Raw genomic sequence first — 26,328 nt, 5'->3', positions numbered from 1 at the left:
TTGATGTCCCCACTATGTATCTACAATGTAGAAAGTACGAAAAATAAAGAAAAAACATTTAATTGAGAAGGTATGTTCAAACTTTTGACTGATAGTGTGCATGCACATCTGAAAGAAGAGCTCTGAAAAACAGACATTACAAAATGATTTAATTTTGTTGTTTCTTTATGTCATTCTTAAGACAGTGATGGAGACGACCACCGACTCTTTTGATCTAATCAGCACAACTGCTGCACCTGATACTGGCAATGACATTGGGCTGATACACAACACAATATCTCAACACAATGTCTCTCATACTCTATTCCCTGGCCTTTGTCTCTGGTGTGCTCAGGAATGGAGTGGTTATCTGGGTGACCGGGTTCAAGATGAAGAAAACTGCTAACACAGTTTGGTTCCTCAACCTTGCTGTGGCTGACTTCCTCTTCACTGCATTTTTGCCCTGAGTGTGACTTACACAGCTTTGGATTTCCACTGGCCTTTTGGCAACTTTATGTGCAAGCTGTACACCACCATCAGCTTTCTGAACATGTAGCCAGTGTCTACATTCTGGTGGTGATCAGTGTGGACAGATGTGTGTCAGTGGTGTGGCCTGTCTGGGCTCAGAACCACCGAAATGTACGCAAAGCATCCTATGTGAGTCTGTGTGTTTGGGTGGTGGCTTTGATTCTCAGTGCTCCATACTTCATCTTCAGGGACACTGAACAAGACTCTAACAAAATCCTCTGCTTTGACAACTATGCTCTTTCTGATGACTATGAAACACCATCTGTGAAAAAATTAGGGCAATTTCATCATCAGGCCATTATCCTTACCCACTTCCTCCTGGGATTTGTAGTGCCCTTCACTGTCATTGTCTCCTGTTATGCTATCATAATTCATCATCTCAGAGGTCTTGTTAGGCAATCAAGGCGCCCTTTTAAGATTATTCCTGCTATTATAATTAATGTTTTCTATGCTGGGTTCCCTTTCGCATAATGGTTCTAATTGAACTAGTGAAATTCACATCTGCTATTCACAGTCAAACATTAGATTATATGACAGCTATCGGGATGCCTCTGGCCACAAGTCTGGCCTTTCTCAATAGCTGACCCAAATACTCAATTTTGCTCCAAAAGGGCCTGATATCCACTTACGAGGACATTATACTGCTGCTGTTCTATCGCAATTTTAAATGAATATCCTCATATGTGGCTCTCATTTTCTTAGACACACAAAATCTGGTAATTCTTTGTTTTACACTCATCAGGTCCCAATCAGCCCAAATATCAAAGAGAAATTACAATGCACGCTGTGGAAGAGTTCTTAGAAGGTTAAATCAGACTTGGTTCATCTTCCCTCTTGGTGCAGACATAAAAACACTAATCACACTCGGGTGTGGACCAAAAAAACTAAGGGGGAGTTGGTCTCAGTGCAGTTCCAAGCAGTTTGTTTATGGTATGAATGTAATTTGACCTAAATTTCACCAAACCAACTACCAGGTGTAGATTAAGAGTTTGACTCTAACCATAGCCACGTATGCTTTTTATCCTGGGATAATAGACGATGTGCAAAAGTCTGAGGGCCAGGCAAGCCATGTAAACAAGCCATGTTCTCCAATAGCCAGAGCACAGCAGCTTCTTCCTGTATTTGGAGGCCCTAACAAAATGCAAAACAAGAGAACAAACAGCCAAAAATGATGAGGAGAGAAAATGCCAGTGGCCTCAACATGTAAAACCATTCCTGTTTTGGGTTTTATCCCATTATTGCACATTACAGTCCACCTGCTGTTAATTTCAGAAATACCAAAGCAGCTGAAACTAATTAACCCCTTCTGCTACTTGAATGAGCAGAAATGACCAGATCAACAACCCAGAAGTTTAATTGACTTGATGCTGTAATCAAATTAATAAGTGTTCCTTTAACTTTTTGAACAGTGTATATATGATAACTTAGATTTTATTATTTTGATGTAGCAGTTACTTTGTGCAATTATTTTTTAGTTTTTAACTTCTCTTCTTTGTCTAAACAAACACATGAATAAGCTCTTTCTGTCAGTTTTATTCAGCCTCGGTGGCTTCAGTACATGATGATAATGACAGTTATGACTTTTCTTGCTAACCATGATTTATATTATGAGACCATTTGTGCACAAAACAAAGATATTTGATTTGTAATGTACATTTATAAATAACAGTCTCACACTCCATGTGTATCAATTCATTCCATCTGTAAGACATCTAACATTGGTGATAATTTATCATTAATAAATCACCAAAACAGGACACAAAAATTATTAATATAGTTTTTATCAGAGTATGGAAATGATTATATACTAAATAATTCACAGATAAAAGACAGCAGTCCTGAAAACACAACGGCTGCAGACAATTGAGTTACAACTTCTAATAACTTTAATTGAACAAATCAGTCAGCGTGGTCCAGTTCTTGTCTAATGTGTCTACTACACAGAAAGTGGTTAAAACATCTGTCATTTGTAAAGTATAAATGTTTTTAGTAGACTTCATATGTATTGGAGTTTGACTAAGCTGGCCTGAGCCAAAGCTTTTATCTGTTTGGCCTGGCACCAGGCCTGCAGATAAGTCATTTAGTATACATATGTATAAAAGGTCTGACTGCACAATAGATGTTGGCTAAAATAACAAAAACACAATATTATCTATTAGAAATTAAGTAGCTAACCAATATTAACAAAGTGAAGTAGTTTCTTTCATATAAGTTTCATTTCCACCTGTCTCACTTTTCTTTATTAAACCCAAAGTTCACCTAACAGAGCCATCCTGCCATCGTGCCTCTCTAGCACTCAGCGTCCAGCTAGCAGCACTGGCACCTGGACACAGTATGATTGATCCCTATGAATAACAGAGCCTAAACAAAGTTTTAGACGATTTGCCAGAAGCTTAGTAATCAGCTTATAGTCCACTGTCAATAAGGCTGCTTGCCTCCAGTTTTAAGAGCCATTAGGTCTTCTTTTTTTTTAGGTGGGAAGGTCAGAATAGCCCTCTTACAACTCAGTGGAAGTTCTCCAGTCCTAATGCACTCAAATATGACTCCTTTGTAGATCTTCTACAATAATGTCTCAAAAACTCTATCCTGGGAGCCTGCGCCATGGCCATCTGAGACAAAGCTGTTAGCAGTTCATCAGGAAGCACAGGTCCATCCAGGAAAGTCTTGTCAGAGTAAGAAATTTGAGGAATGTCTGACAGGAGAAAGACACTGTCGCATTGTTCTGCTTTAAATAAATAATTCAAAGTAAAACTGAACCCTTTCCTCACACAAATCCTTTACATCTGCAATTATTCTCTCACTAGCAAGACTTAGGCAGTGCATGATCTTCCTCTCAGCCACTCTCTCTTCAAGGACAAAGAAAAAGGAGCTGGACGTATCTATTCCTTTGAACATATTGGTTCTAGCTCTGGTGCATGCCCTTTTGCTTCTTCCAGCAGGTGAACTCCCAGACTGTTGCGGGCGTCAACAACTGCTGCCTTTTGTCATTGCAAGAGCCCCAACCCCTTCCCCATAATTTATACTTCCAAGCCACTAATACTTTTTTCTAAATCAGCTCATACCCTCTTCAGCTCTGCAGACGACAGAGCCGAGTATTACTGACAAAATAACCTATTCTGTACCTTCCCCACATCCCACCAAGCCCAGAAAGATACAAAGGCCTCCTTTTTCTGTTTCTGTACCTTTTAGCCCCCACCAACACCAAAAGTTTTTCTGAATCAACAAACTCTAACTTAGCACTAATCTGACTGAATAAGGCTGCTCTCACCCCACCTATATTAGGAGCAAAACAGAGAAACATTTTCTTATTTTTCATATTTTCAGGAAATAATTTTGTCCTCACAGTTGGTCTCTAACCCTGACACGTCTAATTCTGACAGCTCTTCTTCCTCACAGCCTGTCATTATCACCTCCTCCCTTTCTTCCTACCCCCCTGTCTGACCCCTCCCCTCTTTCATTAACGATTACCTTTTTCCATAAAGTACACTTAGAGGGCACCTGTTGCTCTATCAACTTTTCATTATGCCCTCCTGGCTGAGAAAATTCATGAGACTGCATCTGTTCTTTTACCCTCTCAGCTCTCTTCCTAGAGTAAACCATTTCATCAGTACTACTCCTCTCTTGCCTTTTCCGCCTCCTCCTCTCCACCTTTTTCCCTTCTTTCCCTCCTGTTGTCTCCACTCCCTCCTATCTGAGAACCCTCCTTAACTTCCTGTCCCTCCTCATTCCTCCTCTCAGCTTCTACAGCCTAAATTCCTTCATCACGTTCTTCCTCTCCCCTCTTAGAAAAACCATAGTGGGGGTTGTCTTAAAGGACAATCCAATCTATTATTGCCATCAATAAATTATTTTTGCTTAACTGCTTCCCAACTCATAAGCCTACACCTCCCATCATAATCCAAACATGAGTGCACAAAACACTTACAGAGCGTTACAGTTACAGAGCGACTTGTTTATCTGTTGACTGAATAAAAATATGATCATATTTATCATTTACACTGCAGAAGACAAATTATATTAATTTACCCGTAACCAGCAGATGAGAGCTTGCTTGAAAAATATAAAGATATAAAGATATATAATATAAAGATATATAAGTCAGATATATAAGATATATAAGTCAGCATCGGCGATGACCCTAAACCCTAACCCTAACCTTTATCTTTTGGAGAAAATGTCATTTTTGATGCATGTTAGTAGGAATCGTTACATTCTCTGCTGACAACGCAACAATTGAGAAAAAGCAAAACTCCGCGTAGGGTTAGATTCCTCAACAATGATGGCTCAGAACTCACAGGCTTAAATATAATGTTTAAAATAACTGTGGTTGTGAAAGCCACTTCTGGTAAAGCAGAGTGTGTAGGATGAACGTCATCCTGTGAGATCATAGAGCATTTTTAGAAATGTTGCATTAAAAACAAAAGCAAATTGACATTATTACGGGAAATCCTTCTCATTTGTCCAAATCTGGTTTTGATCTGTTTGCAAAGGTTTCTTTCAATAAATCTTTTTTTTTTTTTTTTTAAATCAGTTTAGCTTCAATCCTCACGTTATGTTTCCACAAGAATCCAACCTTGATGCTGTTGATGTTTTAGTCACATGTTACTTTTTGAAGACACACAAGGTGTTTTTTCAAACTTGCTTCACTACAGCCGTCTTTCACGGCTAATAAAGAGACTTCGTTTAGATTACAAAACAGGATGCTGACAGAAAACCCATACGGTAGCCACTCGAAAATACAGATGATCTCATTTTGGTTTCAGACTTCTTCTGAAAGCCAAATCCAGCAGGGTTTTTTTCTCAGAATGGGTTGAACGTACCTCCTTTATATTAACGTGTCAAAGTTTGATCAGTGACTCTTCTGGAGTGGATTCATCAACAACCAACAACAGAGCTTTACTAAAGGTAAATAATATTTATTATTTTGCTGCTGTAACATTGTCAATAATAAACTCAACTAATTTGTTAAGGTTAAGTATATAAGCTAGACTGTTTTCTTTAAGAAAGAGCTCCGCTTTTGTGAAGATGGTGAGTTTTAACATAATTCCAATGTAATTCTCATTAAAAGAGGAAAAAAAACACATTTAAATAGATTAAATACAAGAGAATGACTAAATTAACTACACTGATCAAAGCAAATGACCCACTAATTGTTACATTTAGCGACATGAGTGGTAGACTCAGTGGTCAGGTTGGTGAAATAAGCCTTCTTGTGTATAACTGTGACTTTTAAGGACCAATGTATTGTAATAATGTAAAATTTGGTGAAATGAGCAAATTACTTTTTTTCATATAAAAACATCTATTTACTACATATGGAATTTAAAACCCTCTGAGTCAAAGAGTTCGATGTTTTCACAAATGAAACATATGTGACCAGCAGTATTGAATTTATACAGTGGCTTGCAAAAGTATTCAGCCCCCTTGAACTTTTCCACATTTTGTCACATTACAGCCACAAACATGAATCAATTTTATTGGAATTCCACGTGAAAGACCAATACAAAGTGGTGCACACGTGAGAAGTGGAACGAAAAATCATACATGATTCCAAACATTTTTTACAAATAAATAACTGAAAAGTGGGGTGTGCATTGACTCAATGTTTTACTTCGTATATGTTCATAATAATAACAACAACAACAACAACAACAATAATAATAATAATAATAATAATCCTCTTTTTAGAAACATGAGCCATGAACCTGTTAAAACCAGACATAAAACTATCTAAACTACCTCTTTATATGAATTATCAGTCTGCAAAACAACAGCTGTGCATCAACAGGTGTTTATGCATAAGTAGTGTAACATATGATATAAATGTAGACCACAGTTAGCCTGTGTATATAGGTCCAACACAACTTGAGCTTTTTGGTCAAATACTCAACTCAACATGCTCAACATAGTGACACCATTAAATATGTTATATCAGTGTGTATACATGTCATAAAAAAAACAACACTACCTCCTTTAATGCCATGTAATCGTTTAAAAATCAGTCTTCCTTGATATAACATATAATCTGATTCATTATCTTCACTCTTTAATTCTTCCTTTTACTTATCTCATTACTACTGAAGTCTAGAACTAATTCATTTTCAAAATCTGTAAATGAATTTGTCACTGTTCATGGTCTTCTATCATGAAATAATCTATACCACAAAAGCTAACTACAAATTTTTTCTGTGCCGCTTTCATAGCCTTGATTACATCTGAGCTATCCCACATAGCAAAATAGGTATGGCCCACACAATGTGCTTACACATGGCACACATACTGCAAAGAATGATGGCTCTTTGGTGACCCAGATCTGGTTTGCCAGAGGTGGCCCATGCATGGACCAGCACAAGGCCAGTTGCAGACACACTGCTGGCCAAGAACAGTTTCAGCTCTGGCCCCAGATGTCAGCCTAATGTGTACCTTGATCAAGCCATATAATAAAAACATAATAGTGCAAAAGTAACATGCGAAACTCTGTTCACACAGTGAATGGACTGATTCTTATATGGCGCTTTCTACTCTCCCGGATTACTCAAAGTGCTCTATTCACAGGGGTGCACATAAGTGGTCCGCAGGTGTGCATGCGCTGTCAAAATAAAAGACGCGCACCAGATAAGAAGTTGCAACGCGCGCTTGCGTAAATAAGATTTTCTGGAGGAGGACAGACATTTGTTTAGAACTCTTAAAGATGTCAAAGAAGCAAGCTCCTTTAAGCAATTACTTTGGTGTTCCTCCATCTCCAAAGAAATGTCAGAAGGAGTCCAAACCGCAAAAGAAGCGCGTATTCTCGGAAAAGTGGTTACAGGAGGTGAGCTGGCTTCAAACAAATGATGAACGCACAGAGATGTGGTGCAGAATAAACGGCATATTCCGATAAGTAGGCGACCTGCTCTACCTCCTGAGCTACAACAGCCCAGTGGTAGACACGAGTAAACCCTCACTAGGTTTATTCATGAACCTTTCAAACCTGCATTTGATAGGTTTGCTACGTAATGATAATAATAGTATTGTATTACAACATGGCATTTGGGTTTTCTAACTAAAATAGGAAAATAGGAACATAAATAGTGCCATTATTGCCAGACCTAACCAACATCTGGTTGACATACACCCTGCCATGACACCAGTCGGTCAGAAGTGCCAGCTTGATGCCAGATCCAGGGAAGACCCATTTTCTATGAGCCTGGGCCACATAAACCAAACCACAATTGGGCCAGATGTGCCATGCCATCACATAAACAGTGCCATCTACCCCAGGCCTGGCCCATATATGGATGACATACCACTTATCATGCCAGAAGTCACCCAGCAGTGCCGGCTTGAGACCAGATCTGGGCCAGACCTTTCTGCTATGTGGGATCTGACCCTTCACTGCTAAATGCAGTCAGTGTTTAATTGAAGCAGTTAGTGTTTAAGATTTATTTACAACTAACTAGACATTAAGAACCAATTGAAAAAATGACTAAATATTCAATGCAATTAGTTGTAATAGAAACAAAAATGAAAGATGAATTTTACATTATGCATTTATCTTTTTTTTTTGTGATACCACTGCAGGTCCCAAGGCAGTGATGGAGATGACCACTAGATCTTTTCATCAATTCAACACAACCACTGCACCTGTTTACCAGTACGCTGAGTTGAGACATTCTCTCAACATTATGTGTGCCATTTTTCTCTCCCTGGCCTTTGTCCTCGGTGTGCTCGGGAATGGAGTTGTTATCTGGGTGGCTGGGTTCAAGATGAAGAAAACTGTTAATGCAGTTTGGTTTCTCAACCTTGCTGTGGCCGACTTCTTCTTTTGTGCATTTCTTCCCATTGCCGTGCCATACCTGTTACAGTCTCATTGGCCTTTTGGCCAAGTCATGTGCAAGCTAACCACCGCTTTACGCTCTCTTAACATATCTGTTAGTGTCTGGATTCTGGTGGTGATCAGTGTGGACAGGTGTGTTTCTGTGGTGTGGCCGGTCTGGGCTCACAACCACCGAAATGTACGTAAGGCATCCTATGTGAGTCTGTGTGTTTGGATGGTGAATCTGATATACAGCATTGGATTTTTTTTCTTTATAGAAACAAAGGAAATGAATGACACTAAAGCCAAAATCATCTGCTTCAACAAGTTTACTCTTCATGATGACTTTAAACCATCATCTTTCATTCAGCTGACATTAGTCAACCGCTTTCTCCTGGGATTTGCAGTCCCTTCTCTGTCATCGTCTCCTGTTATGCCGTCATAATCCATCGTCTGAGAAGAAGCAGCACTCTGGCAAGGAAATCAAGTCACACTTTAAAGATCATCACTGCCATAATCATTACTTTCTTTCTGTGCTGGGCTCCCATTCGCATTATGGATCTAATTCTACTTGAGAAACACAGATCTACTACTACAAGTGGAACATTAGTGTATGTCCTGGCTATCGGGATCCCTCTCGCCCGCTGTTTGACTTATCTCAACAGCTGCCTGAATCCACTGCTGTATGTGTTCATGGGCCAGGATTTTAAGAATCAAGTCCACAAATCTATCCACAACATCTTGGAGACTGCCTTCCAGGAAGAAGTTCCTCCAAATGCAACCACTCAGAACAAAAAGAAGTCAGTGTCTGTCACACAGTTGTAATGTGATTAAAGAGATAAATACATTGTACTGTACATAGTGACTTTAACTGTGTCTAACAAATAAACTTTTCTTTAAATACATGGATCCTCTCAAATTATAGAGTTAATCTCTTTTGATTTAATAACATGAATTTTAGGATTGTTGATCAAAAGCATTCTCTTTTTTTAAGTATATTATGTATTATTACTGTGATATTGTACAGCAAGTGAAATTTTGGGGGCATTTGAAACACTTTGGAATGCTAAAATATTTTAGTGTAACTTTTTAACATTCTTAATCAAAAAACAAAATAATACGATGCCTATTACGCACAGTATTCTACATATGTACCTGAAACAAGTGACAAACATTTGGCAGGAGCAACTAAATATATCCATCTATACTACCTGTGATTGTCTCGGTCCCTGTGTCTTTTGCCCAAGTTTTGATTTTCGCAATAATTTTTGTATTTGTGTTTATTTATTATGGGGTTTGTACTTTTATTTACAAATTGTGGAAATTGATTGTTTTCTTTCTGGTTGTCCCAGTTTTCTCTTTACGTTTTCTTAGTTTTACTTTTTTTTAGAACCTAGTTTTCTCTGTGTCCAAAGTTTGTTCATTAATTTTAAGTTTATCCTGTCTGTCCTGTTTTCACCTTCCTAATTTCAGAAGTCTGTGTCGTCTCTGTGCTTCTTGTCTTGTGACTTCCTGTTTGACCTTCATTGATTTGAGTGAGCTCTGGTGCCAGAGTGCCATGTGAGGGGTTTTACCTAGTGAGCTGTGTGAGTGTTTGGTGGTTGCAGCTAGTGAGCTGAAGCTTGTGATTGTTTGCTCCTGCTTGGCCGAGAGGACTGTGTTTGGTTACTAACCCTTTTCTGACTTACTTTTCAGTTTACTGACTGACGCTTGAGTTTTGTTTTGTTTCTTTAAATGGTGATAGTGGCTTATCCGTCTCTTTTAGTTGAGTTATTAATAGAAACTTTAATAAAACTCTTTAATTTAATCATTTTGCCTCTCTGTCTCCTTTTTCCGACCCGGACACTTTCTGTTACTTTCCCTAATCGCCTGGACCCTTTTAGGGGAACATAACAGCTAGTTCTACAACTCATTTGATGAGAAATCATTATTAAAATCACAGAAAACACATTACATATACCAGCAGAGGGAGCTGTTTTATATAAATGCTTCAGTGTTAAAGGGCAGCAGTCTAAAGAGGAAAATAAGCCTTCAGGTGGCTCTGTTTTATATACAAATGGTAGATACAGGAGATGTGAGTTTTGCTTCCTTTATTTCATTTTGTTAAACAGATTTATCTATTTATCCTTTATGCTCATGTACACATTCTTTTACCTTTTTCTCCACAATTTTCTCGTAACAAAATCCACAACACCAAATCATACTGTTAACCCACGTGGTTACTTTGTTTTCTGTCTATAAATATACAAAATAACTGCATTATCTCACAGAGTCCATCCATCCATCCATCTTCATCCGCTTTATCCGAGGCCGGGTCGCGTGGGCAGCAGCCTAAGCAGAGAAGCCCAGACCTCCCTCTCCCCAGCCACCTCCTCCAGCTTATCCGGGGAACACCAAAGGCGTTCCCAGGCCAGCCGAGAGATATAATCTCTCCAGCGTGTCCTGGGTCTGCCCGGGCCTCCTCCCGGTGGGACATGCCCGAACACCTCACCCAGGAGGCGCCCAGGAGGCATCCTTGTCAGATGCCCGAACCACCTCAACTGGCTCCTTTCGATGTAGAGGAGCAGCGGCTCTACTCTGAGCCCCTCCCGGATGGCCGAACTTCTCACCCTATCTCTAAGGGAGAGGCCAGCCACCCTTCGGAGGAAGCTCATTTCTGCCGCTTGTATCCGCGATCTCGTTCTTTCGGTCACTACCCACAGCTCGTGGCCATAGGTGAGGTAGGGACGTGGATCGACCGGTAAATTGAGAGCTTCGCTTTTACACTCAGCTCCCTCTTCACCACGACGGACCGGTGCAGCGTCCGCATCACTGCAGCCGCAGCACCAATCCGTCTGTCGATCTCCGGCTCCCTTCTCCCATCACTCGCGAACAAGACCCGAGATACTTGAACTCCTCCACTTGGGGCAGGAACTCATCCCGACCCGGAGTGGGCACTCCACCCTTTTCCGGCTGAGAACCATGGCCTCAGATTTGGAGGTGCTGATCCTCATTCCCGCTGCTTCACACTCGGCTGCGAACCGTTCCAGTGCGAGCTGGAGGCCTTCACCTGATGAAGCCAACAGAACCACATCATCCGCATAAAAGCAGAGATGAGATTCTGAGGCCACCGAAGCGAAAGCCCTCCGCCACTTGGCTGCACCTAGAAATCCTGTCCATAAAAATTATGAACAAAACCAGTGACAAAGGGCAGCCCTGGCGGAGCCCATCACCCACCGGGAGCGAGTCCGACTTATTGCCGGCAATGCGAACCAAACTCTTGCAACGGTTGTATAGGGATCGAATGGCCCGTAGCAATGGGCCAGACACCCCATACTCCCATAACACCTCCCACAGGACACCCGAGGGACACGGTCGAATGCCTTCTCCAAGTCCACAAAACACATGTAGACTGGTTGGGCAAACTCCCATGCACCCTCAAGTATCCTTGAGAGGATAAAGAGCTGGTCCAGTGTTCCGCGACCAGGACGAAAACCGCATTGTTCCTCCTGTATCCGAGGTTCGACTAGCGGACGAACTCTCCTTTCCAGCACCCTGGCATAGACTTTCCCAGGAGGCTGAGGAGTGTGATCCCCTGTGGTTGGAACACACCCTCCGGTCTCCCTTCTTAAAGATGGGGACCACCACCCGGTCTGCCAATCCAGGGTACTGCCCTGATCTCCATGCAACATTGTAGAGGCGTGTCAACCAGGACAGCCCTACAACGTCCAGAGCCTTCAGGAACTCGGGCGGACCTCATCAACACCAGGGCTCTGCCACCAAGGAGTTGTTTAACTGCCTCAGTGACCTCGCCCCGGAAATGGCGGGTCATTCCCCTCATCCCAAGACTCTGCTTCCTCCTCGGAAGGCGTGTCAGTGGGATTAAGGAGGTCCTCAGTATTCCTTCCACCGCCTGACAATTTTCTCAGTCGGCGTCAGCAGCGCTCCACCAGCACTATACACAGTGCAGGTAGAGCACCGCTTTCCCCTCCTGAGACGCCTGACGGTTTGCCAGAATCTCTTCGAGGCAGTCCGAAAGTCTTTTTCCATGGCCTCTCCGAACTCCTCCCACACCCGAGTTTTTGCTTCAGCCACTGCCCGAGCCGCATTCCGCTTGGCCTGTCGATACCTGTCGGCTGCCTCCGGAGTCCCACAGGCTAACCAAGCCCGATGGGACTCCTTCTTCAGCCTGGTGGCTCCCTTCACCTCTGGTGTCCACCATTTGGTTCGGGGATTACCACCACGGCAGGCACCAACCACCTTGCGGCCGCAGCTCAATGCAGCAGCTTCGGCGATGGAGACGCTGAACATGGTCCATTCGGACTCAATGTCCCCAGTCTCCCTCGGAATGCTGTTGAAGCTCTGCCGAAGTGTGCGTTGAAGATCTCGCGGACTGGGGCCTCTGCTAGGCGTTCCCAGCACACCCTCACTACACGTTTAGGTGCACCGGGTCTGTCCAGCGTCCTCCCCGCCACCTGATCCAACTCACCACCAGGTGGTGATCAGTTGACAGCTCAGCCCCTCTCTTTACCTGAGTGTCCAGAACATATGGTCGCAGGTCTGGTGATACGATTACAAAATCGATCATCGACCTGCGGCCTAGAGCGTCCTGGTGCCACGTGCACTTATGGACACTCTTATGTTCGAACAAGGTGTTCGTTATGGCCAAACTGTGATTTGCACAGAAGTCCAATAACAAAACACCGCTCGGTTCAGATCAGGAGGCCGTTCCTCCCAATCACGCCCCTCCAGGTCTCGCTGTTGTTACCCACGTGAGCATTGAAGTCTCCCAGCAGGACAACAGAGTCTCCAGATGGGGCACCTTCCAGCACCCCCCCAGGGACTCTAAGAAGGCTGGGTACTCTGAACTGCCACTCGGTGCATAAGCGCAGATGACAGTCAGGACCCGTTCCCGACCCTAAGGCGCGGGGAACAAACCCTCTCATCCACCGGGAAAAACCCAGCGTACCGGCAGCCAGCCGAGGGATATTAGAATACCCACCCCAGCCCGCCGCCTCTCACCAGGGGCAACTACAGACTGAGACAGAGTCCAGCCCCTCTCCAGGAGACTGGTTCCAGAGCCCAAGCCATGCGTGAGGTGAGCCCGACTATATCTGGCCGGTACCTCTCAACCTCACGCACTAACGCAGGCTCCTTCCCCACCAGAGAGGTGACATTCCATGTCCCTATTGCCAGTCTTGGCAGCCGGGATCAGTCCGCCAGGGCCTCCGCTCCTGGCCGCCGCCCAGCACACAATGCACCCGACCCTTATGGCGCCTCCAGCGGGTGGTGGGCCTGCGGGAGGATGGGCCCATGTCTCCTCTTCGGGCTGTGCCCGGCCGGGCCCCATGGACTAAGGCCCGGCCACCAGGCGCTTCGCCCTCGGGCACCCTCCCGGGCCTGGCTCCAGGCGGGGCCCCGTAACCCTATCCCGGCAGGGTAAACTGTTCCCTCGATATTCTCTTCATAAGGGTCTTCTGAATCGCTCTTTGTCTGGTCCTCACCCAAGACCAATTTGCCATGGGAGACCCTACCAGGGGGCAAAAGCCCCCAGACAACATAGCCCCTGGGATCCCTGGGACACACAAACCCCTCCACCACGATAAGGTAGCGATTCACGGAGTCATAAGGTAGCGATTCACGGGTCATACTAACAAAAAAGTTTAGTATCGTTAACACTCTGATCAGTTTACTTTGAATCCTTTTCTATATATCTTAAGATTCACATACAAAGGTTTTCAATCTTTAGAATTGCATTTGGATTAGATAACTCACACTAGTAACCTGTTTTAGGCAGTAAAGGTAGAGATGAGACAACTAAGTTGTGTTCTGTCTGCAGGCTCTTTCTCATCTGTTGTCAGGTCATCAGCCTACCATACCCAGCTTTAGTTCCCCTTGTGGCAAAGCTGCACAATTACATTTCCATAAACCCATGTAAAATTCTCTTTTAATACTAAAGTAAGCAAGACCTCTTCACCAATTAACTGGTAAAACAAATTATATTTGTGACCATATATTTGCATCACAAAACACAGGTATGCTTTTACTGCAATGTCAGTGTGTTTGAGATCATTGTCATTGCAGCTCAATTTCAATCTGGAACTACTTCAGATTTTTTTTAAAGGGTTAAAGGGGATTTTTTAGGTTTTTATTGTGACATAAATGTTTCTTTTTTCTTCAAAGCAATTGTAAAGAAAAACATGAGGAATGAATATGTATATGTTTTCTGTATGTTATTGTTTTACATGTCACTGCATGTGTGTGTGTGTGTGTGTGTGTTGGTTGCTTGGTTTTGTGCAAAGTTGGGACTCATCCTGGATTCCTGTCCTTGGTCCCCACTTATCTGTAAGTGATCATGCACCTGTCCTTGGAGCAACTTCAGTGTTTGCCAGTAATGAGCAAAGCAATGCTTTTTGAAAAAAAATGACACATTCAAAGCCGTTATGCAACAGTTTCAAAACAATCTGAAACCAAGCTTGACAGTGACACCTACTGGCCACTTTTGCTATTGTCACATCTTGATAATACTCCCCTGTGAAATAATGATGCATTGCATTGCTACCAATGCAGAATTCGCAAGAATGATTAATGCATGTTTTGGAGAAATACCCATAAAAACAAGGAAGGAAAATGCTGAGACTTAAAGAAAAGCTGTGACTGTAACATACACGTGTATTCTGGGATCTGGCAGCATATTGTATTGACTAGCAACTAGCTGTGTTTTTCGATAGCCCAGGACACAGCTGTGGACTTCTCAGTGTCAAGCAGTGTGCACACCCAGAAGTCCTGTACAATTCATAACTAAAATGGTATATTCAAAACAGAAAATACTTGTGATTGGCTATCAATGGAGAGAGGCCATGGTTTAAACTTTAGCCCTCCCTAGTTAGTCCTCCTTGTGGCCTTTCCGCAGGGCAATCGTACCTGTCCTCCAGTCAGGGGTCTTGTGCTGTATGAGAAAAGTCCTCCCTAGTTCTGCAGGTGTTACAGATAGGTTTTATCTCTACATTTTTTCCTCTAGGGTGGGGTCAGCCTTAAAGTGTCTGTACCTTGCTGCTGGACCACAAATACAGGAACACCATCCTCCCATAACCCCCACACATTCCTAAGGCAGCCTCTCCTTGGTTATGCTCTGTGTTAGTGTCAGGGTGTACCAGTCTACCTTCAACACCCCCCTTCACACCAAGGAGTTAAATACTTTCTAATAACGAGTTTATCAGCTTTAATTGCAGTGTATGTTCGTAATAATGTTAAAAAGAAACTGAAATGTGTTTCTAACAGTGACTCATGTGTAAATAGATAACTTTTGCATGGCCGCTTGAAAAACCTCTTCAAAAATAGATAAGGCAAGAAATATATAACTACTTACAATAGTAATTTCAAACATATATAACAAAACACCTATTATCTAGTTTGCACATAAATCAGACTGGAAACTTGTTGAATAGGGGATTAATCGAAACCTGAGAGTTCAAAGTTCTTTGTAAAGTAAACAAGTGAAAAAAAAAAAGGGTTACACATATCCATGTGACTATGAGAAAGGAATTCATACAGGCTAAACTAACTTGCACACACACATTTTTTTTATAATTCTTTATTTCTAAACTGATACTTCACGTTAATAATCTGAAATATACTGTCTCATAATTACCAATTAATACACCTACAAGCTACAGCCCCACACACCAACACAAATCCCTATTCTAGTGAGGACACACGTGATCCTTCTCTTAGTATTTAGGTATGAACACAAAGCCGACAGCACAAAGCAAAGATGAAAATCAGCACAAAGAGACTTCGAAGCGTTTGTCACAGTGATTCTACTGTAGAAACATGAGCAGATAGAAACAGAGGCTGTGGCATTAGTTTGTTACCTGTTGAAGTTCAGCAGCGGTTTCACCAGAAATGATAGCTCACTTCATCACAGTGCTGGGCAGGGGTCAGAATTTGCTCAGCTTTAACATCAGTCTGGGTTCTTGGGTAGCTTAGCGTTACCATGGTGTCTGTGCAGGTGCTTGCGAAGAGCCGAAGTTGTGGTAGCAATATAATGCAGTCGTTTCTGTCCTGGAGCAGTCTCCACATTATCATCGTGCTTTCATCCTTTTGTGCAATAAAAATAAAAGTTATGTCCATATCCATGCTGTAAAATGCACCACTATTTTCCTCCTCCGACACACATCATGGTGATAGTGCAAAAACAGGAACTAGACTTAACATGAAAGGACAGAGAAACCAGACAGAACACAGAAAGCCCAGGCAAATACGGGATTATGACCAAGGAGACAACGTATAACAAAAAACAGAGACTAGATAGACAATAACAAGATATAATAATGACAAGACAAGACCAGGAAATGACTGTATGTGAAAGGGAACTAATGTAATAAAACAAGAACCAGGAACTTGAAATAACAAACTCCGATGCATTAGAGAATACAAAAGTAATACAAAAAATAAATACAGATATAAAACTTGAAAATCTATTGAATCCAAAATAATGAATCACAAAATCATAACAAACTCAGCAGCTATGGTATATATTCTATATTACCATATAATTTTAACTAATACTTGACAAAATGTTTTTAGTTGTTTTTGTGAATAACAATTCGATTAATAACATATTTTTAGCTTAACTGTCTACATTTTACATTCTGATTACAACACATAAGGTGTTTCCACAGGCAGTTTTACACTTCCATGCAATGTCATGGAATTATTCCATGACATGAAAAAAATACAAGAAGTGAACAGTTGACTTTTAGAGTAAGAAGTAGAGTTTAACAAGACTGCAAAACAGGATGTTGATAGACAGGAAAAACAGTTTACATTCTGATTTCTGTTGCTCAATGCTCGATTTTCTTCTTTTGGCTGCTCCCTTTGGGGGTTCCCACAGTGATTATCCACCTCCACCTCCTCTGCACGTGTTCAAACCATCTCAGCCTCACCTCTCCAAATCAGTAAACCTGAGCCAACCTAACAACCTCTTCCTTTGAATACTTTTTTGTACTTCCACACCAGAGGATACATTAAACACCTTGTTGTTTCTCTGCCCAATTCAGTTGTACTTTCCCAGAGATCTGGTAAGTCTTTCCTTTATGCTTGATAACATTTAAAGACTTTTCATAGGTGGTGACTTTATATAGGTAATAATTATTCTGTAACCCACGTCTGTAACCCAATTCAATCTGAATGCTCTTGAGTAAAAACAAGGAAAAAAAGAGAAAAAAACGTTAGGAATGTAGGTACAATGAGCTGAAAGGTTCATGTTTTACAATCTGTACTGTTTTATAATATATGCCACTGACTGTGGAGATACCTTGGTTTTCCTCAGATTGTTTCATAGCACAGCTGCCTTAGAGCAGTGGTGATATGCAGCCCACATATCACACGTACACTGTGATATGTGGTACGCAGGAATTCCCCCCCACCCGGGATGATGTAAACAGACCAAGCTTCAGCCAGGAGAACAACTGAGATAAGCCATCCACAATATGAGGTTAGTAATTAAAATACTGCTGCTGGCTGGGCTGTAGTTGCATCGGAAGGTTTTAAAAACTGAGCTTTAAAATGAATAGTGATGATAAAAACCGAGAGAGGCCAACAGTGATCACTGACCTTTTTTAGGGGCTTGTTCAGATTAAATAGAACAAAATACAAAGCATTAAAACATGTTAAAACACAACAGCCTTAATAAATGCAGAGTAGTTTTGACCCGGAAGCAGGGTTCATAGTCATCACTTAAAGACTGGATATGCCACCTGCTGTGAATGTTTTAATGAAGTACATGTCATGATCCTGGGTCATTTTGACCCAGCGTTTTGTGTTTCCTTGGAGTTCACTTTGTGCCTTGTGTTTATTCTGATTTTGTAGTAGTTTAGGGTTGAATCTGGAGCTCAGTGTTTTATCAGCCCTACCTGTGTTTGTCCTCGGTGCTCTGTCATGTCCTCGTATTGTAAAACAGTCTGTAGGTTTCCTGTTTTACTTTGAAGGCTCGTGTTCTGGATTTCCTGTTCTGTTCTGAAGGTCTGTGTCTGTTATCGTGTTCAGCTTGTATCCTCAGGTCGTCTTGTGTATTAGAATCAGCTGTGCTCCCACCTGTATGTCATTACCTGGTCTCCCTGTTTGTGTGTGTGTGTGTGTGTGTGTGTGTGTGTGTATATATAGTGGGTGTCAGTCTGTGCCTGTTGTCGGCTCGTCTGTGTACCTCTGCGTTCTCTGCATTCTCCGTTTCGTATTACTTCAGGTTTGCTCTTTAGTTTATCCCAGTTTAGGTCTGCTTCAGTAACTGCTCATACTTTATTGCCCGTTTTTGTCACCCTGCCACTGTGTAAATAAACTCACTCATATCATCAGTCGGCTGCCTGCATTTTGGGTCCTCCTTCCATTCCACCACACGACTGCTGCCCCAGCCATGACAGTACAGTTGTTATTATTATCACTTGTCACATCCTGTTTATGACAGTTTAAATAAATAACATTTATATAAGAAATATAATTGTCTCGTGTGTATTGTATGTGGTGTACTGCTGTACTTTAATGTCGGTCATAAGGGTGGTACTTTAAGAGCCATATATTTTATGAGGTGGTACTCATTGTGAAAAGTTTGAGAACCACTGCCTTACAGAGTTAAGAAAAAAAACTGGAGCAAAATGGCAAAATAAGGTAGTGATACTAAGGCCACACTGAAGACAATTCAACAATGCTGTCTCTCATTTTTTCTTTCTCTTTCATTTGTCTGCCAACTTTTGCAAACTTCCTGTGGATGTGCCTTGTTATGACTGTTGAAATACTGCCCGCAAATTAGTCTGTTATAATAACCTGTCAGTTTGATGAGGCATTCATCTGCAGAAGATTCAACAACCAACAAGAGAGCTTTACTAAAGGTATGCACTCTTTGTTTGCTGTTGTACAATTGTAGAATAGTCATGTATTTACTTTGCAAGAATAGATAAACCTCTGACACTTAAGACTTTCCCAGTTTTGAATTACTAAGTCACTCATGATTAATACATTTTCAAGATTCCCCCCCAAACAAATTCAGTTCTCTGAGTATCTATATGCATGCATGGATGGATTGAATATATATTTATACATATATAAAAAAAAAATTTTAAAAAGAAGGAAATTCATTTTTTACACTATTGCATAACGTAGAAACACTGACTGCTGGGATATTTATTCACTGGAAGTGTACTGTTAAATAATCAAATAGGCTAATTTCTTAAAATTAAGTTAAACCACTGAATTTTAGAGACAGCATTACTTTCATACTTTCTTCATAAAAGGTCTTTTTTGCCATTGTTCAGAACTAATAATAACTATTAGATTTTTATGACTGATAGTGCTGAAGGCTTTCATGTCATCAATAAAACATGAGTACAGATATTTTTGAAGTTTAATTGCTCTTTCTGTGACGCTTCTCAATATAGCATTTGTTGTTCCTTTGCATTCCACAAGTCTGCATCATTTTCCTTCTAATTCAGTTGCAATCAGTTCTAACAAATAAAAATTTATACTTTTTTTTTAGGACTGCAAATTTTAAGAATAATTTAAGTTTTTCTGAAGTTCTTGGTCAGATATTTATTTTTTCTATTCTATTCTATTTTTTCTTTTATGTTTGCGTTCAATTGTTGGGAAATTGCGTGCCATGCTCTTTTAGTGTTGCAACATCATTGCTGATTTGGACACTCTTCAGTTTCCTGATAACTGTGACTGGTACATGAACACATTATGCTCAGCAGCCAGTTAAGAATTTTCATATCGCATTGTGAATGTTGCTGGCACAGTAGTGCAATCATGAACTGAAGTAGCCATTAACACTGAATGGATGGATTATAATCTAATTTGAGCTGAAAACAGTGCTCTCAGCTACAAGTGATGACCTTCACTGCTAAATGCATTATATTTGCTGTTCATTTTGAGCATTTATTGTCTAAGATTCATAACTAACTATAAATTAAACATTAATTTAAGAGTAATTAATTTATATTTCTGTGCAATATGTGAAGACAGAATTATTATCAATATCAAAAATGACTTTGACATAAATTCATGTATTTTTTCTATGCAGATCTGAAGACATTGATGGAGATGACCAACAACTCTTTCGTTCAAATTAATACAACGGCTGCACCTGATAAAAATGACTCTGTGTATGGTGACAAGTATGATGGGCTGAGACAGTCTCTCAACACAGTGTCTCTAATCCTTTATTCCCTGGCCTTTGTCCTCGGTGTGCTCGGGAATGGAGTGGTTATCTGGGTGACCGGGTTCAAAATGAAGAAAACTGTTAACACAGTTTGGTACCTCAATCTTGCTGTGGCTGACTTCCTCTTCACTGCATTTCTGCCCCTCAGTGTGACTTACCTAGCTTCAGGTTTCCACTGGCCTTTTGGCAAGTTCATGTGCAAGCTGAACACCACCATCAGCTCTCTGAACATGTTTGCCAGTGTCTACATTCTGGTGGTGATCAGTGTGGACAGATGTGTGTCTGTGGTGTGGCCCATCTGGGCTCAGAACCACCGAAATGTACGCAATGCTACCTATGTGAGTCTGTGTGTTTGGGTGGTGGCTTTGATTTTCAGTGCACCATACTTCATCTTCAGGGACACTGAGAAAGTGTCTGAAAACCAAATCCTCTGTTTCAGCAACTATGCTCTTTCTGATAACTATACAGCACCATCTGTAATTCAGTTAAACAAATTTCGTCATCTAGCCATGACTATCACTCGTCTCTTCCTGGGATTTGTAGTCCCCTTCACTGTCATTGTCTCCTGTTATGCTGTCATCATCCATCATCTGAGGAGAAACCGCACCATGGCCAGCCAATCAACACGCACGTTTAAAATTGTCACTGCTGTTATTGTCACTTTTTTCCTGTGTTGGGCTCCCTTTTACATAATTGGCGTAATTGAACTAGTGAAATTCACGTCTGCTACTCACAACAAAACATTAGACCTTGTCACACATGTCGGGATGCCTCTGGCCACCAGTCTGGCCTTTCTCAACAGCTGCTTCAATCCACTGCTGTATGTGTTCATGGGCCATGATTTTAAGGACAAAGTCCGCAAATCTATCCGAAATGTTTTGGAGACTGTCTTCCAGGAAGAGGAGACACGCACTCGCACTTACACAGGGTCAGTGGTCACCAGTCAAAGCAAAAATAGCTCAGATTTGAATACTGAGGTATAAGAAACCAAATAATTAAACTGTAAATGGCAGACAATTGTGACATCTTAAAATGATTCTAAATGTTTCAAAAATATCTCAAAATGCTTTGGGGCTTTTTTACTAGCCATAGCATTAATCTGATACATGACTGGTGTATGTGTTTGAATCAGAGCAGTGCATTCAGCTTGCTTTTTTTATAGAACTAAAAGCAGTTATGCAATGCCACTTTCTTGAGAAAAGAATCAGTCATTGATTTCAAAATCAGGATTACATTTCTTTCTGATTGAGGCTGTGTTACACAACCAGTAACATGTGGTTTACATTTGGATACATGACAGTTTCCACAGCTTAAGATATGATTTAAGTTAGCAAGTTAAATGTTCCAAGTGTAACTAATTTTCATTTTCATTAAATAAATCAGCCTGTAATGTTCATGAAATGTATTTATTTCTTTAACATTCATTTATTTGTTTAACAATGAAGTCTGTGATATTTCTTGTTAATATATATGACAACAGTGATATACTGGAGGTGGCCAAAGTACAGACATTCTGTACTTAAAAAGTACATATACTTCTGCTAAATAATAAAAGTTAAAGTTAATAAAAGTTGAAATACTGAATCAACTTTAATAATCAAGTAAATGTAAAATGGTACCGGCTCTGAAATATACTCATGGATACATGACAGTTAAACTTTGAAGCAAAATTTAACCATGCAAAAGTAACTGAAACTTTTGCTATATTAATATGGCAATAAAGTAATATTAGTACATGAAAATGCTAATTTTTCAAATCTAAATTCTAACTCTAACAAATGTACTCACCTTGAATCTGTTATTTAGGACACAGGCAGTGAAAGGGAACACAATGTTAGTATACTTATTTTGTTTTGCAGGACATTTTGCTTTAAATCAAACTTCTCTTCTTCCTCTCTTGTCTTTCTTACGTCTTCCTCCATCCCAGAGTGAACTTCCCCTTTCTCTCCTGTGAAAAACAGCAGCTGGACCTTTAGCTAGTAAACACACTGTACAAAAAACTGTAAACAAACAGTTTGTTTTTGGTAATGTTTGTTAAGCCGATAAAAGTGTTGCATTTGAAATTGTGCGATAGTTTAAAAACGTTACTTCCTCTATGCGTGCTTCTGTTCTGTAGTTCTTTAGCACTAGCTAAATGCTATAAAGTATGGAGGCCACAACTTAAGGACACTTGTACTCGCTCTGCCCACTTTAACCCCAGGGTATGAATGCTATAAATGACAATCCTGTACCAAAAGTAATGAGCCTGTAGTTAAAACGTAGTAGAAGGAGTAGAGAGTACAGATATTTGTGTAAAAATGTAGGAAAAGTAAAATATAAAAAATAAATATTGAAGTACAGACACCTGAAAATTCTACTTAAATAAATACAAAATATTTGTACTTCATTACTTACATTAATTAATTTTCATAATTTATTATTTACAACAGAGTGTAAAATATGAGTTTATAATGTTTATAAGATGTGTTTACCCTGTGAAAAAAATAGGCTCCCACACATAGTTGCCATTAGATTCATGAAACATTTGCTTTGGACAGGTTTGTTCTTACCACCATGCAGATCTGAGCCAACTGAATCATCTTAAATCATTAAACAAACTGAAAAGTTTCACCTTGGAAGTGTCTTATCTGTCAGCCTAAGATGAGGAACTTAAGGCAATTGTTAAGTAATATCCAGCCCTGCAAGTTTCCTCTATGAAATGAAAATGTAAGTGTACATACACAAAATGAGTCAAAACTGATCTAAATGTCATCATAATGACATCCAATCCAAATCTAAAATAAATATGAGGAAATATTTAAAATGCATATGGTTTTTCATATTTTGTTACTCAGCCAATGTTTGAGGGATTAATTTGTTTCTTCATCAATTCACCGGTACAAAAATAAACAAAAAAAAAGATTACTTCATCACAACTCCAGGCAATATAGACCTATACAGTTGATATGTGGAATTTACCTCTGTTAGAGCACATTAATAAATGAAAGGGCTCATCTTTTTTTCTTTCTTTTTTTTTGACAAAATGCAATTTAAAAAAAGATCATATCTGAGATATGGGTGGAAAAAATTCATATCAGTCTGTATAGCTCAGCCCCACCAAACAAAAAGCTTTTGTTTGTGTAATTTGTGGATGTAAATCATTCTGTTATTATGAGTCACACCATCATATCCTGTTAACATTTGCATTTTATATCAACTAATTGGTATTCCAGCAGTCTGACATGCTGCCTGTTAATATGCATGACAATTATTATGAGGTTACTGTGCTTAGAGTAGCAGCTTTTTTATATATATATGTTGTGGATAGGCGTAGCTTTGGGTCACGTGGTGTCGGTAATAGTAATAGTGATTGCTATATCACCTGTTCAGGTCGCGAGGGAATTTGTGAATGAGTGGGTGATGGGGGAAGTCGACTTTTGCTGACCGCCCATTTTAGAATGTTTTGGTCACTGCTTTTCTACGGATTTTAAGGATTGATAACAAATAAAGAAGTTTTTAATCTGGAACTTTGATTTACGTTTGATCAGCGGGCGCGTCAACATTATTCCCCTATTCAGCTGCTCGGCGACTCAAAGGCTTGACGGTCGCCAATATTTGTCAGCAAAAAGTGCGACGGCAATGGAGCTTCCCGCAATCAGCGCAGAATAAACGCCGACACGAGCCCACACACCGCCGCCACTTCACCCATTAAAGCGGCTAGTCTGACAGATAAGGAGAAGACGACGGTGGTATGTAAACTGTGTTTTTTCTGCTGCATATTGCTTGTTGGAACGCAGTGTGGATTTTGACCAGGTCCTGGTTTGTGTCCAGTAGTTTAGTAGTTATATATATATATATATATATATATATATATATATATATATATATATATATATATATATATATATATATATATATATATATATATATATATATATATATATATATATATATATATATATATATATATATATATATATATATATATATATATATATATATATATATATATATATATATATATATATATATATATATATATATATATATATATATATATATATATATATATATATATATATATATATATATATATATATATATATATATATATATATATATATATATATATAAAAAAAAAAAACACCCAGCACGCCCCTGCGGGCGGTTTATCCTTCAAGCTCGGGTCCTCTACCAGAGGCCTGGGAGCTTGAGGGTCCTCTTGAGTATCTTAGCTGTTCCCAGGACTGCGCTCTTCTGGACAGAGATCTCCGATGTTGTTCCGGGATCTGCTGGAGCCACTCGCCTAGCTTGGGAGTCACCGCACCTAGTGCTCCGATTACCACGGGGACCACCGTCACCTTCACCCTCCACATCCTCTCGAGCTCTTCTCTGAGCCCTTGGTATTTCTCCAGCTTCTCGTGTTCCTTCTTCCTGATATTGCTGTCATTCGAACCGCTACATCGATCACTACAGCCGTCTTCTTCTGTTTGTCTACCACCACTATGTCCGGTTGGTTAGCCACCACCATTTTGTCCGTCTGTATCTGGAAGTCCCACAGGATCTTAGCTCGGTCATTCTCCACCACCCTTGGGGGCATCTCCCATTTTGACCTCGGGACTTCCAGGTTATACTCGGCACAGATGTTCCTGTACACTATGCCGGCCACTTGGTTATGGCGCTCCATGTATGCCTTGCCTGCTAGCATCTTGCACCCTGCTGTTATGTGCTGGATTGTCTCTGGGGCATCTTTACACAGCCTGCACCTGGGGTCTTGCCTGGTGTGATAGACCCCAGCCTCTATGGATCTTGTACTCAGAGCTTGTTCTTGTGCTGCCATGATTAGTGCCTCTGTGCTGTCTTTCAGTCCAGCTTTGTCCAGCCACTGGTAGGATTTCTGGATATCAGCCACCTCCTCTATCTGCGGTGGTACATACCGTGCAGGGGCCTGTCTTTCCATGATGGTTCCTCGCCTTCCTCCTCTTTCTTGGGTTTCTGCTGCCTGAGGTATTCACTGAGCACGCTGTCAGTTGGGGCCATCTTCGTGATGTAATCGTGGATGTTTCTTGTTTCATCCTGGACTGTGGTGCTGACACTCACCAGTCCCGGCCCCCTTCCTTCCGCTTAGCATACAGCCTCAGGGTGCTGGACTTGGGGTGAAACCCTCCATGCATGGTAAGGAGCTTTCTTGTCTTTATGTCAGTGGCTTCTATCTCCTCCTTTGGCCAGCCTATTACCCCAGCAGGGTACCTGATCACGGGCAGGGCGTGGTGTTGATGGCCCGGATCTTGTTCTTACCGTTCAGCTGACTCCTCAGGACTTGCCTGACCCTCTGCAGGTACTTGGTGGTTGCAGCTTTCCTAGCGCCCTCTTCATGGTTCCCATTAAACATGGGATCCCCAGGTACTTGTAACTGTCCTCTATGTCTGCAATGTTGCCTTCTGGTAGTTCAATCCCCTCAGTTCTGACTACCTTCCCTCTTTTGTTACCATCCGACTACACTTCTCCAGTCCGAACGACATTCCAATGTCATTGCTGTATAGCCTGGTAGTGTGTATCAATGAATCGATGTCTCGTTCACTCTTGGCATACAGCTTGATGTCATCCATGTACAGGAGGTGGCTGACAACCGCTCCGTTTCGTAGTCGGTATCCGTAGCCAGTCTTGTTAATGATCTCACTGAGGGGTTCAGGCCTATGCAGAACAGCAGTGGGGACAGAGCATCTCCTTGGTAGATCCCGCACTTGATGGTGACTTGTGCTATGGGCTTGGGTTGGCCTCTAGTGTTGTACGCCACATCCCCATTGAGTTCCTGATGAAGGCTCTTAGGGTCCTGTTGATCTTGTACAATTCTAGG

General features: G+C 40.9%; 1 protein-coding gene and 2 pseudogenes across 5 annotated transcripts in view; all 3 read left to right on the top strand.

Annotated features, from left to right (window-relative positions):
• The first annotated feature begins 275 nt into the window (after positions 1-275).
• Positions 276-1,091, top strand: LOC120442632 (annotated as a pseudogene).
• A 4,298-nt stretch (positions 1,092-5,389) lies between these two features.
• LOC120442631 lies at positions 5,390-9,127 on the top strand (annotated as a pseudogene).
• An 8,077-nt stretch (positions 9,128-17,204) lies between these two features.
• The window catches only part of LOC120442715 (C3a anaphylatoxin chemotactic receptor-like), a 19,515-nt gene continuing 10,391 nt past the window's right edge, over positions 17,205-26,328 (top strand). For 2 of the 5 annotated variants that reach the window (XR_005614893.1, XR_005614892.1), the window contains exons 1-2: positions 17,205-17,364; positions 17,616-17,780. Coding sequence is in view for 3 of the 5 variants with exons in the window: in XM_039619830.1 (XP_039475764.1) it covers positions 20,369-21,475 (1,107 nt within the window). In the remaining 2 variants the exon portion in view is untranslated. Of the gene's footprint in view, positions 17,365-17,615; positions 17,781-19,088; positions 19,168-20,354; positions 24,295-26,328 lie in introns of those variants that run through there. The other 3 variants (XM_039619830.1, XM_039619832.1, XM_039619831.1) reach the window with 3 other exon arrangements.

The sequence above is a fragment of the Oreochromis aureus genome, linkage group 11 (genome assembly GCF_013358895.1).
Source record: "Oreochromis aureus strain Israel breed Guangdong linkage group 11, ZZ_aureus, whole genome shotgun sequence".
Lineage (NCBI taxonomy): Eukaryota > Metazoa > Chordata > Actinopteri > Cichliformes > Cichlidae > Oreochromis > Oreochromis aureus.
Note: the sequence above shows the minus strand (reverse complement) of the source record. Positions and strands in the feature narration are given on the sequence as shown.